Genomic DNA, 14,130 nt, shown 5'->3' with positions numbered 1-14,130 from the left:
TCTCTCCCCATCTATCTCCATCTCTCTCTCCCTCTCTCTCTCTCTCTCCCCCTCTCTCTCCATCTCTCTCTCTTTCTCTCTCTCTCTCTCTCTCTCTCTCTCCCCCATCTCTCTCTCTCTCTCTCTCTCTCTCTCTCTCCCCCTCTCTCCCCATCTATCTCCATCTCTCTCTCTCGCTCTCTCTCTCTCTCCCTCTCTTCCCATCTCTCTCTCTTCCCATCTCTCTCCCTCTCTCTCTCTCTCCCTCTTCTTTATTTCTTCTCTTCTCAAATTGTCTATGTCTATGTCTCGTACCGTCAAAGTCAAAAAAAGGCAAACATTTCAAATCCACACTGTACTGAAGTTATCTCTAGAATGTTAAATGATTTTGGGCAAACTCTTGGAATGCAATCATTTAATACAATCCCACGTAATGCTTTCTCTTTAGTGTTGACCAGAGGGAAACAAGTTTATCACATGGAGATCAAAATGCTCTACCACCCTCAGTGCCTAAAAAAATAGTGTTTTTTAGAGACATTTATCTTAGCAACTTCCGCCTTTCTCTTTCACAGCATTCAGAGCAGTAGCTGCATTACTTATCTCTTTCTCATTTATTTAGCATTTGTCAGAAACGCCAATAAAGCTTATAGTATCAGGGATGATCTGGAGCCCTCGGACCCACTTTAATATCAGAGTTTGCCTTCCCAGCTGTCTCTCTGTGACGACTTTAATATAAAGCTTCCTACCCTCTTTAATCGCACACGCGCTCGCACGCACTTCTCTAATCACTCTCAGTCAATGCAAATCTAACAGCCAACGGACGGAGGGACGTTGCTTCCGGACGGAGCTTCCTCGTCATCTTAAGCTTTTACAGACTTAAAGAAAAAAAGCTCATCTTAACTGAAGGCAACTGCCGATACAGATGGACTGACTGCTATTTTGAGTTATTTATTCCCATATTCATCGGCTGTTTTCTTTTTCCCTCACGCCTCACTGTGCTGAAGGCAATAAGCCAAAGTTAGCGCTTGTATCATGGAATCTTTTTGAGACATGGAGAATGTAAAAAGTGAAAGATGATTTCTTTAGCTTTCACTGAATCTAATTGTGTTCTTTAGACAATTGCTACACGGCTCTGTTTCAACAATGGCAGACCCTTATATGTGTGGTCTCACATTCAGGAATTCTGATTTCATTGGCCAGAAAAAAAGGTTCTGTTAGTCTCTAGAGACATTGAGTTCTAGACCCAGTAGAAGGAAGCAGGGGTCTGCACAAACAACACTCATTTAAACACTCTGTTACGCTCTTAGATGGCGGTCTTAGGCGGTCAATCTTGGATTGATTAAAACTTGTCCCTCTCTATAGTTATTGATTTTGTGGTCCGCACACAAACGCACCGATCAATATGTGCAATGGCATGTTGACCAATCCATACATTTCCTTCCTAGTTGTTTTAAACAGAAGTGTTAGTTGGCTTTTGGTGGCAGCGGTAAAATTCGTTTGCTATCACTCTTACCAACATTGACCAATCCATATATTTCTTTCAAAAGTTATTTTACAACACGGAGAAATTGTGTTGAATGTGACTACTGCTTTCCCCATGTCTGCGTTTAACATGGTTTCCCTAGGGAAAGTCCTCATCTCCTGAGGAAGGTCATCCATGTTGAATGTGACTACTGCTTTCCCCATGTCTGCGTTTAACATGGTTTCCCTAGGGAAAGTCCTCATCTCCTGAGGAAGGTCATCCATGTTGAATGTGACTACTGCTTTCCCCATGTCTGCGTTTAACATGGTTTCCCTAGGGAAAGTCCTCATCTCCTGAGGAAGGTCATCCATGTTGAATGTGACTACTGCTTTCCCCATGTCTGCGTTTAACATGGTTTCCCTAGGGAAAGTCCTCATCTCCTGAGGAAGGTCATCCATGTTTAATGTGACTACTGCTTTCCCCATGCCTGCGTTTAACATGGTTTCCCTAGGGAAAGTCCTCATCTCCTGAGGAAGGTCATCGGACCATGTCCTTTGACAAGCATTCCTCCTATAATCTCATAGCCTCTTTCAGCCAGGGTCAGCTCAGTGTAGCATGCCCTTTGACCCGAAATAGGAAAGTCAGAGCAAACGTCAGGACACACACAGATCCTCATTAGGAACTCAAGTCTTACTCAGGACCCATAATACCCAAAATCCCCTCTCCTCTTCCCTGTGTAATGACTTTAAAACGGGAAGTGAGGGCAGTCATCCATACAACCAAGAGGCCGTTCCCTAAAGCCCAGTCTCCCCAAAACCCTGAGAATCCATGCTATCTGATTACTGATAGGCTTAGTGGTGGTCTGGGATGTGAGGATCGGAGGGTCGGACATTTCTCTAATGAACTCTTGTTATTGGAACAGGGTTAGCTAGGCCAGACAGGGTGAGGGAGGAGAGACGGGGGCTGATTGCCAGTCAGAAGGGTGCTTAGCTGGCGTAAGTAGCAGGCAGGATAAGCTTAGTTCAGTGGCCAGTCTGTAGCTGCCAGACACGCACACGCACACGCACACTCACATTCCTCATGTAAACAAACAACTTAGTTTCCTGAAAGACAAGTAAAACATTGTTCCAAGTTTTTATTTGTTTGTATACCCATGGGCCTTTGGCATTGCATGGACAAGGTACATGTTTTTCTGCGTTTTTCTCATTCCCTCACTGTTTGTGTGTGTGTGTGTGTGTGTGTGTGTGTGTGTGTGTGTGTGTGTGTGTGTGTGTGTGTGTGTGTGTGTGTGTGTACGTGCCTGCGTGTGTGTGTACGTGCCTGCGTGTGTGTGTACGTGCCTGCGTGTGTGTGTACATAACTGTGTGAATGTGTATGTGTACATAACTGTGTGAATGTGTATGTGTACATAACTGTGTGAATGTGTATGTGTACATGCCTGCGTGTGTGTGTGCGTGTACATGCCTGCGTGTGTGAGAGTGTGTTTCCATTTTGATCAACCCTGATCTCTACCAGCTGCAGTTGCAAAAACACACAGACACAGCAGCCAGCCACAGATTCCTCTTGAAGCCAACTTCCTGACTATGTTTGTTAAATATTGTCCTTCTAAATTTAACCCACGTATTTCATGATGACATTTATTTTGCTTTCAATAACCCTCCCCTCACCACTGTAAGTAAAGAATGCTTTTAATTCCCATTCTTGGAGAAGAGTAGGAGATACAGGGTTCAACACCACTATGTAACTATTTCCCATACAGATTCTTTCCTCTTGATTGTATGTTGCCCCATATCAACCCTCCATCTACGTCACCAGCACTAAAAACCGTGTTGGAACTTCAAGTCACTAAGTTCTAAATGAAGCGTCACACGGCTCTGAACGAGCACCTCCCACGTGAGCTGTGGCTGTTGTGGAGGCCAGATTCAGAGTTCTCGCTCTCTTTTCCTCTCTCATTCTCAGAGGCTGAGCATGTGGTAAGACTCTCTCTACAGTGTGTCCCCACATCTGCCTTGGCTTTGATTTGCACACACACACACACACACACACACACACACACACACACACACACACACACACACACACACACACACACACACACACACACACACACACACACACACACACACACACACACACACACACACACACACACACACACACACACACACACACACACACAAAGATCCACAGTGTCTGAGTACTGCCATGTGTTTCAGCTCATCCCCTCTCCTCAGCCAGAAGAGAGCACAGAGGCCACCATTCGCAGTGGCTCATTTACAAGGGGATACACCGTTAGAATCAGACCACGAGAAGGACAGGTGAATGGGGAGGGATAGAGGCGAGGGATAGGGAATTATTACTATCTTATTTTTCTGCTGTTGTCCTTGTCCAAAGTGAATGCAGATGCCCCAAGTCTCTGTGGCTGCATTATGTGGTATCATATGGACGTTTGATTTAAAACAGCTCCATGTGGAACTCAGGTCATATCAATGGCAGACCAGACCAGCTCCATACAAATGTTCCATTTTCACATCCCCTATCCAGATAAATATCTTATTAGCTGTTTTATTTTACTAACCACAGCAAACAGTCACACATGGCTGTGTGTGCCATGGATCCCCTTTTGAGCTACAGTTGGAGAGTGCAAAAACTCTGGCTTCGCTGGCCTTCAATAGGGGGATTTTGTCCACAGCTGGCAGGCTAAAATAGGGCTGACTGCTTCGTACAGTTTTTAATAGCAGCTTGCAGGTACGGTAGACCTCACTCTCACCTCACTACCATACAGTTCTAGAGATAAGGAACAGGCCAGGCATCCAAGTTCTCGGTCTTAAATTGCACCCTATTCCCTACAGAGCACTATGAGCCCTGGTCAAAGGCAGTGCACTATGTAGGGAATCGGGTGCCATTTGGGAAGCATGCAGTCAGGACTGTGAGCTTCCTGTCACTAGTCTGAAAGCATGTCATGCCTTGACCCCCAGCTCCCTGCTCCAGCTCCCTGCTCCAGCCCTGTTCTGTTCTGTGTGATGTGAACTCGAAACCCTTTTAAACTGTGTGAGGTCAGTGAGGTGTGAATGGGATCTTTCTCTCTCTTTGCACCCAAACGTACAGTAAAGGAGGACATATCTGTATCCCAAATGGCACCCTATTCCCTATGGGCACTGGTCAAATGTAGTGCACTATATAGGGAATAGGGTGCCATTTGGGATGCCGCCACTGTCACACGTCTTCCATCTCACATCACATTGCTTCCTTAATGGATTGTAATAATTGAGAAGGTGGCCAGGCACACACACGTTAGCCAAAGAGGACACATCTCCCAATGATGGCTTTTAGACACAATTTAAGGGTTTGTGTGTGTGTGTGTTTGTGGTGTGTGTGTGTGTGTGTGTGTGTGTGTGTGTGTGTGTGTGGTGTGTGTGTGTGTGTGTGTGTGTGTGTGTGTGTGTGTGTGTGTGTGTGTGTGCGTGTGGTTGTGTGTGTGTGTGTGTGTGTGTGTGTGTGTGTGCGTGCGTGCGTGTGTGTGTGTGTGTGCGTGCGTGCGTCAGTCATAGGCTAGCAGACGGCTGGACAGGGGCAGATCATGCAGCAGAGAGGGCAGCCATTACTGTGTCTGTGGTAAATGTGCCCATCTCTAAAAGGAGATCAATGTGTGAAAGCTACAGTTTTGTGTGTGTTTACATCTGTGGAAATAATAGTGCCGCTGTTGTTAACAACCCTCCATTTGTTCGCTATCACTCTCTGTATGTTTCTTTGTGTATCCCATCTTTGTCTTCATGTCTTTATGTCTTCGTGTATCCTGTCTTTATGTCTTCATGTATCCTGTCTTTATGTCTTCATGTATCCTGTCTTTATGTCTTCATGTATCCTGTCTTTATGTCTTTATGTCTTCATGTATCCTGTCTTTATGTCTTCATGTATCCTGTATTTATGTATTCATGTATCCTGTATTTATGTCTTCATGTATCCTGTATTTATGTCTTCATGTATCCTGTCTTTATGTCTTTATGTCTTCATGTATGCTGTCTTTGTCTTCATGTATCCTGTATTTATGTATCCTGTATTTATGTCTTCATGTATCCTGTCTTTATGTCTTCATGTATCCTGTCTTTATGTCTTTATGTCTTCATGTATCCTGTCTTTATGTCTTCATGTATCCTGTATTTATGTCTTCATGTATCCTGTCTTTATGTATTCATGTATCCTGTATTTATGTCTTCATGTATCCTGTCTTTATGTCTTCATGTATCCTGTATTTATGTCTTCATGTATCCTGTCTTTATGTATTTATATCTTCATGTATCCTGTCTTTATGTCTTTATGGCTTCATGTATCCCGTCTTCATGTATCCTGTCTTATGTCTTTATGTCTTCATGTATCCTGTCTTTATGTCTTCATGTATCCTGTCTTCATGTATTTATGTCTTCATGTATCCTATTTTTATGTATCCTGTCTTTATGTCTTCATTTATCCTGTCTTTATGTCTTCATGTATCCTGTCTTTGTCTTTATGTCTTCATGTATCCTGCCTTTATGTATCCTGTCTTTATGTCTTCATGTATCCTGTCTTCATGTATTTATGTCTTCATGTCTTTGTCTTCATGTATCCTGTCGTCATGTCTTTATGTCTTCATGTATCCTGTCTTTGTCTTCATGTATCCTGTCCTTTTGTCTTCATGTATCCTGTCTTTGTCTTTATGTCTTCATGTATCCTGTATTTATGTCTTCATGTATCCTGTCTTTATGTATTTATGTCTTCATGTATCCTGTCTTTGTCTTTATGTCTTCATGTAGCCTGTCTTCATGTATTTATGTCTTCAAGTATCCTGTCTTCATGTATCCTGTCTTTATGTCTTCATGTATCCTGTCTTTATGTCTTTATGTCTTCATGTATCCTGTCTTTATGTCTTTATGTCTTCATGTATCCTGTCTTCATGTATTTATGTCTTCATGTATCCTGTCTTTATGTATCCTGTCTTTATATCTTAATTTATCCTGTCTTTACGTATTCATGTATCCTGTCTTTGTCTTTATGTCTTCATGTATCCTGCCTTTATGTATCCTGTCCTTTTGTCTTCATGTATCCTGTCTTTATGACTTCATGTATCCTGTCTTTATGTCTTTATGTCTTCATGTATCCTGTCTTTATGTCTTCATGTATCCTGTATTTATGTCTTCATGTATCCTGTCTTTATGTATTTATGTCTTCATGTATCCTGTCTTTATGTCTTTATGTCTTCATGTAGCCTGTCTTCATGCATTTATGTCTTCATGTATCCTGTCTTTATGTCTTCATGTATCCTGTCTTTATGTCTTTATTTCTTCATGTATCCTGTCTTTGTCTTTATGTCTTCATGTGTCCTGTCTTCATGTATTTATGTTTTCATGTATCCTGTCTTTATGTATCCTGTCTTTATGTATCCTGTCTTTATGTCTTCATTTATCCTGTCTTTATGTCTTCATGTATCCTGTCTTTGTCTTTATGTCTTCATGTATCCTGCCTTTATGTATCCGGTCTATATGTCTTTATGTCTTCATGTATCCTGTCTTCATGTATTTATGTCTTCATGTATCCTGTCTTTATGTATCCTGTCTTTATGTCTTCATTTATCCTGTCTTTATGTCTTCATGTATCCTGTCTTCATGTCTTTATGTCTTCATGTATCCTGTCTTTGTCTTCATGTATCCTGTCTTCATGTCTTTATGTCTTCATGTATCCTGTCTTTGTCTTCATGTATCCTGCCTTCATGTCTTTATGTCTTCATGTATCCTGTCTTTGTCTTCATGTATCCTGCCTTCATGTATTTATGTCTTCATGTATCCTGTCTTTATGTATCCTGTCTTTATGTCTTCATTTATTCTACCTTTATGTCTTCATGTATCCTGTCTTCATGTCTTCATGTATCCTGTCTTCATGTCTTTATACCTTCATGTATCCTGTCTTTGTCTTCATGTATTCTGTCTTTATGTCTTCATGTATCCTGCCTTTATACCTTTGTGTATCCTGCCTTTATACCTTTGCGTATCATGTCTTTGTCTTCATGTATTCTGTCTTTATGTCTTCATGTATCCTGTCTTTATGTCTTCATGTATCCTGCCTGTATACCTTTGTGTATCCTGTCTTTGTCTTCATGTATTCTGTCTTTATGTCTTCATGTATCCTGCCTTTGTCTTCATGTATCCTGTCTTTGTCTTCATGTATTCTGTCTTTGTCTTCATGTATCCTGCCTTTATACCTTTGTGTGTCCTGTCTTTGTCTTCATGTATTCTGTCTTTATGTCTTCATGTATCCTGCCTTTGTCTTCATGTATTCTGTCTTTGTCTTCATGTATCCTGCCTTTATGCCTTCGTGTATCCTGTTTTTGTCTTCATGTATCCTGTCTTTATGCCTTCATGTATCCTGTCTTTGTCTTCATGTATCCTGTCTTCATGTCTTCATGTATCCTGATTCATCATATATACAGAAAGAAGACCTTGGCAGATCTCCATCTCATTTTTGCCTTATTTCTCCTTTTGTGTTTCTGGTGAATTGCGCAACTACAAAGAAAATCCTATACAACCATGTTGCAAATATTGAAAATCAAAGTGTAGCTCATGAAACTATGTTGTTCTTGTGTCCTCCAGGCAACCTCGTAAGACCCCCAGCACAGTGTCCCAGGAGTCGTGTGACAAAGCCTTCCCGCCGGGCGAGGTCTTCCAGACGGCCAAGGAGAACCCCCGCTACTCAAGCTACCAGGGCTCCAGGAACGGCTACCTACACGGCGGGGCCAGTGGCTTCAACGCCCGCGTCCTGCTGGAGACCCAGGAGCTGCTGAGGCAGGAGCAGAGACGCAGGGAGCAGTCTGAGGCCAAGATGAGACTACCGCCGCCACAGGAGGGGGTCCCTGTCACCAACACCAGCTACGATGACATTCACCCAGCCCCGACTCCAACCCTTCCCCAGGATCCAGTCCTGACCCAGGCCCCGATCCCTGTCACAGCCACACCCAAGGGGCCGTACCGCCAGGATGTGCCCCCATCTCCATCTCAGCTGGCCAGGCTCAACAGGCTGCAAGGCTCAGAGAAAGGACATCCATTTTACTCCTGATGGGCAAAGGAGGGATAAGATGAACTGGAGGATGGAGGGGTTGATGATTATCACCAGCAATAATATAAGAGAGTCTGGATCTTTTTAAAGTCCGCTAGATCTCTTTGAATGGTTTCAACACAGAGGTTTAATTAATTGTATTTCTATGTTGGTGTTTTTATAACAAACTTTACAGTCAGGATTCTATTCACCCCAATCACCAGTTGTCTGGTCTGTGTCTGCCATCGTGATCTTCCCACTTTAAGTGCCTTGTGGGAAGACTGTTCTGCCTTAAAGGTCGAATGCAGCTGTTTTTATCTCAATATCAAATCATTTATGGGTAACAATAAAGTATGTTACTGTGATTGTTTAAAATTAAAATGGTCAAAAAGAAACTTAAATAACTTCTTAGTAAAGAGCAATTTCTTAAACAAGAATTTTGATAGGGAGTAGTCTGCGAAGGGAGAGGAAAACAGAAAACTAGCTGTTATGGCGATGTCACCAGGCAGGCCAAAACTCCATCCCACCAAAGCAGGCTCAAATTTCAGGTGGTCTTTTCAAACAGTTTTACACTAAAAGGGCATTATCATAATTTTCACAATTTCACAGCATTATTTCAAAATAGTGTGTGAGATTGTGTGGTTGACCACTTCGCTGTGTGAGGTTGTATGCTCTACCAAATCACGTATTTGGCTGCACTGGGCCTTTAAGAGTCTAGTCCTCACCCTTCCTGTGGCTTGTGTATTTGGACACCTTCATCATCCTGCATTGTATCTACAAAACATTCTGTCAATCAGCACCCCACAGTATTTTCACCCAGACATCATGAGCAACTTCTGACACAAGTGTATACTCCAAAGTGTTTGTGTAGGACCAAGATTGTGTTTGGGTGTGTTCCTGTAGGGTTCTATATGCTGCTGTCAGCATGTGCTGACATAAAGAGCTACTGGGTTAACCAGCATGTCCGAATTCTGGGGTAAGACAACCCTATAGTTCCCAGTTACACTATAGAGGAAAATTCCCCCTGGTCTATGACACCATTCTTATTTAAACTCAGCCTCGCATGCTCCCTCTCTCTCTCTCTCTCTCTCTCTCTCTCTCTCTCTCTCTCTCTCTCTCTCTCTCTCTCTCGTTCTCTCACTCTCTCTCACTCTCACTCTCTCTCACTCTCTCTCTCGTTCTCTCTCTCTCTCTCGCTCTCTCTCGTTCTCTCTCTCTCTCTCACTCTCTCTCTCTCTCTCTCTCTCTCACATTTTATCCTCTACCCTTGTTTTTTCTTCTCCTTTCTCTTGTAGTTCTCCTCCTCTCCTCCTCAACCAGAGGTTATCCTTTAGATCTCATTTCACTGTGGGGTTTCAGGCTGGGTTTCTGTTTGCGCACTTTTTGATATCTGCTGATGTAAAAAGGGCTTTATAAATACATTTGTTTTGACTTGATTTGAAATCCTTTCATCTGGGTGATTCATCAGTATAAACGAGGTCAGGGTTGGGTTATTAATTAATGTAGCTCATGAAACATGTATCTGTGTTGTGTCTGGGCGGCGCTAGTGAGGGGGTGGTGGATGGGTTAGAGGTAGAGTGGGAGGGTTAGGGTGTGTGTGTGTGCCATGGTGTTTCTGCCTGACTGTTTGGTCGTTGACTTGGCTGAGCCACTGTAACTAAAGCCTGTAACCAGTCTGTTCTGACCCGTCCGACTGACTGCTGCTTCACATTTTTCATTAAGGTGGTTACTGGGAAACCACCTACTGTTCACTACAACGTTCCTAAACAGCGTCACATACAGCCTCACAGCATGACTGTCTGTCTTTCCCGAGGCCCAGCTAAAACAACAATCTCTGTTACTTTTAATTTCATTCTATTACCGTTCATAAGTAATCAATACTGTCGTAATTCATGTTTCAACTACCATTGCCATGTTTTTTTCTCAACTGTGTGTGGGTGAGAATGTCTGTGTGTGTGTGTGTGTGGGTGTGTGCCTGTAATGTGATGCCTCCCATGTCTTTGAATATACCTTGGCAGATGTTGAAACAATGGGTGTCAATGAAACGGCAATAGGAGAGGAGTGAAGCGAATAAGACAAGTGGGAGGTGGGAATGAGGCAGTCTGTAAGGGTAGATTGACCCGACAAGCGATGTATTCTATTGCTTCCTCAGAAGTATTCCACTGAGCCGCATGGAACAGACCTGGGCTGGAGAAAAGGCACATTTGACATTTCCATACTTCCATATTCACGCTCTCTCTTTCGCAATTTATTATCGCTATCTCTCTTGCTTTCTCTCTCTTTCTCTCTTCGCCCCTCTCTCTCTTTCTCTCTTCGCCCCTCTCTCTCTTTCTCTCTTCGCCCCTCTCTCTCTCTCTTTCTCTCTTCGCGCCTCTCTCTCTTTCTCTCTTCGCCCCTCTCTCTCTTTCTCTCTTCGCCCCTCTCTCTTTCTCCGCCCCTCTCTCTCTCTTTCTCTCTTCACCCCTCTCTCTCTCTCTTCTCCCCTCTCTCTCTTTCTCTCTTCGCCCCTCTCTCTCTCTCTCTCTCTCTCTCTCTCTCTCTCTTTCTCTCTTCGCTCCTCTCTCTCTCTCTCTCTCTTTGCCCCTCTCTCTCTTTCTCTCTTCGCCCCTCTTTCTCTCTCTCTCTCTTTCTCTCTTCGCCTCTCTCCCTCTTCGCCCCTCTCTCTCTCACTCTGTCTCTCTTTCTCTCTGTCTGTTTGCCTCTTTTCCTCTCTTTCACACTCTCTCACCATAGTTTTATATGCTTCTCAATAAGTGATATCGCCCTCCGTTCCAAACATATTGCTACCGTATTAGAATATTCTAACCAAACAGCTGGTTTTGGTGCTTGATGTTTCCACAGTGTTCCGCACGTTAGACTTGGAAGTGTATCAAGTGCCTGCCATATCCAACGAGTCATTTTTTTTTGTATAGCAAATATTACTTCATGCACATTTTCATTCATTTTTTAAAAGAATTATGCGTTTATTGTTTTAATCATGAGAGACAAATAGTAATCCTACACTATGTATTTTTATGACTGTTCCTTGTCATCTTTTATAAACGGTAATTAGGTACTATCTATGGTGTTTTCCCAATGACTTATGTAATAAGAACAGTGTGATTGGTTTATAAGAATTGTACCTGGTGTATTAAAAACTCTATACAGCCTCTGTCTCTGTACTGTACATATCACATTTGACTAAATAAATAAATATGGAAGGCTGCTTCCTTCCTGGTTACAACTAACTAGAACTTTGTGGCACAAACAAACAAATGATTACGTCTTCAACAATGTCGTTGTTGTAACAGGCTCACAAAGTATCTCTTGTCTCTGAGTACAACTTCAGTGACGGTGATTTATGTGGTGAGGACGTTCCAAACTCGCAATATGGACCAGTAAATACAGAGGAAAGAAAGAGAACAAAAGCATGAGTCCCTTTCTTCGTTTGTGTCCTAAATGGCATAGGGCTCTGGTCAGAACTAGTGCACTATACAGGGAATAGGGTGCCATTGTGGACACATCCCATGTCTTTAATCCTCTGGGCTGATAGATCACTGTAATGTTGTTCTCAGAGCTATCATATCACAGGGCTGGCCAACAGGCTAATGGGACGGCTAATGACTCAGTCGGCCTTAAAAATGACTGTCATATTTATGAAGTTCAACTAACTCTCCGGGACCAGCAGGTTTGTAGTGAAGCTGGCCCTGTTCATTTACATTTCTGAAGGAGTCTGCGAGAAGTACTGTACTTCTGTCAGATCTTTGGCTGGGAGAAAAAGGGGAGATATGTTGAAGGGATCAGTCTGTTCTGAATGGAAAGGGAATGCTCTATGTTTAAGGAGAGTGTTCAACTCACTGTGGCTAAAGATATACTGTAACTCTCTCTCTGATATATTGTAACTGTACTTCTCTCTCTCTCTCTCTCTCTTTCTCTCTCTCTCTCTCTCTCTCTCAGGGAGAACCAGATGAGTAAAATTGGAGGACTCAAACAGTGTAAAATGTCCCTTGCTGTCAGTATAGCACTGATATTCAGCTTCCAGACCGAATATACCCAGCATTAAACCCCATAAAGGAAACTCTAAAGACTACCCTCTGAATGAACCATGTTCCGTACACCCAGCACTGCTTTTGATGGAGTGTAGTATCACTAAAGCAAACAGAACCAGAGAGGATCCACCTGTGTATTAGCTCAACATTCACTTTCTACACTAAACAAAAATATAAACACAACATGTAAAGTGTTGGTTCAAAATAGAAGATGCCAGAGATGTTCCATACTCACAAAAGTTTATTTCTCTCAAATGGTGTGTACAAATATGTTTACATCCCTGTTGTTGAGTATTTTTCCTTTGCCAAGATAACCAATCCACCTGACAGGTGTGGCGTTTCAAGAATCTGATTAAACAGCATGATCATTACACAGGGGCACCTTGTGCTGGTGACAAAAGGTCTCTCTAAAATGTGCAGTTTTGTCAAACAACACAATGCCACAGATGTCTCAAGTTTTGAGGGAGCGTGCAATTGACATGCTGACTCCAGGAATATCCACCAAAGCTGTTGCCAGAGAATTTAATGTTAATTTCTTTACCAAAAGCCGCCCCGTCATTTTGGAGAATTTGGCAGTAGGTCCAACCAGCCTCTCAACCGCAGACAACGTGTATGGCGTTGTATGGGTGAAAGGAGTGCCTCATGGTGGCGGTGGGCTTATGGTATGGGCAGACATAATCTACGGACAACGAACACTATTGCATTTTATTGATGGCAATTTGAATGCACAGAAATACATGATGAGATCCTGAGGTATATAGCCTCATTATTGTTATTTTATTGTGTTACTTTTTTTCTTACTTTAGTTTATTTTATTAGTTCTTTATTTCTTTTTGCAAATATTTTCTTACTTTGAAACAGTTCTGCATGATTGGTTAAGGGCTTGTAAGTAAGCATTTCACGGTAATATTCATCGCATGTGACAAATACAATTTGATTTGATTTAATAAATGTATTTCAATTGACTGATTTCGTCATATGAACTGTAACTCAGTAAAATCTCTGAAAATGTTGCATTTATATTTTTGGTCAGTATAGTTAAGATGTAGGATCTTAATTTGATCATTCTTTTGTTTGCTGAGAATTTTCATACACAGCAGGAAATGTAAACTTGTAGTATATTCAAGGTTTAAAATGGCTTCTAAAGTTTGTAATTTCCACTTGAAAATGTCAGACTTTATTTGCCCTAACAAGATCTTACATCAGTAGTTTCACACTCACTTTCTAGTTAGTACATCATTCACTTTCTAGTTTGAAAGTACTACTACTTTCTATTCCAGTGCTGTCATATTAAGCATCTCTTAGCATTCTGTGATGTCAACCTGGTAAAGGAGACAAAATGATTGATTGATATAAAAAAAAACAGTTAAGAAAATATGCAAAAGAGGCAAAAAAAAGCCCACTGAACAATATTTTTAATAAAGATTATTTTATAACAAAAAAGACTACCTCGATATGATGCAAACAACTATCAGAGAATGTATGAGAGAAGACAGAAAGATACAGTGCATTTGGAAAGTATTCAGAAGCCTTGACTTTTTCCACATTTTGTTACATTTCAGCCTTATTCTAAAATTGATTTTTTTAAAGGCAAAAACT

General features: G+C 41.9%; 1 protein-coding gene across 3 annotated transcripts in view; it reads left to right on the top strand.

Moving 5' to 3' along the window:
• LOC135522644 (partitioning defective 3 homolog) overlaps positions 1-11,654 on the top strand; it is a 581,006-nt gene extending 569,352 nt beyond the window's left edge. For all 3 annotated transcript variants that reach the window (XM_064949098.1, XM_064949099.1, XM_064949097.1), the window contains one exon: positions 8,062-11,654. In XM_064949098.1, the coding sequence (XP_064805170.1) occupies positions 8,062-8,524 (463 nt within the window). In that variant the 3' untranslated portion in view covers positions 8,525-11,654. The remainder of the gene's footprint in view (positions 1-8,061) is intronic.
• The last annotated feature ends 2,476 nt before the right edge of the window (positions 11,655-14,130 follow it).

Source organism: Oncorhynchus masou, chromosome 30 (assembly GCF_036934945.1).
Source record: "Oncorhynchus masou masou isolate Uvic2021 chromosome 30, UVic_Omas_1.1, whole genome shotgun sequence".
Lineage (NCBI taxonomy): Eukaryota > Metazoa > Chordata > Actinopteri > Salmoniformes > Salmonidae > Oncorhynchus > Oncorhynchus masou.
This window is presented reverse-complemented; position numbering and strand designations above follow the sequence as displayed.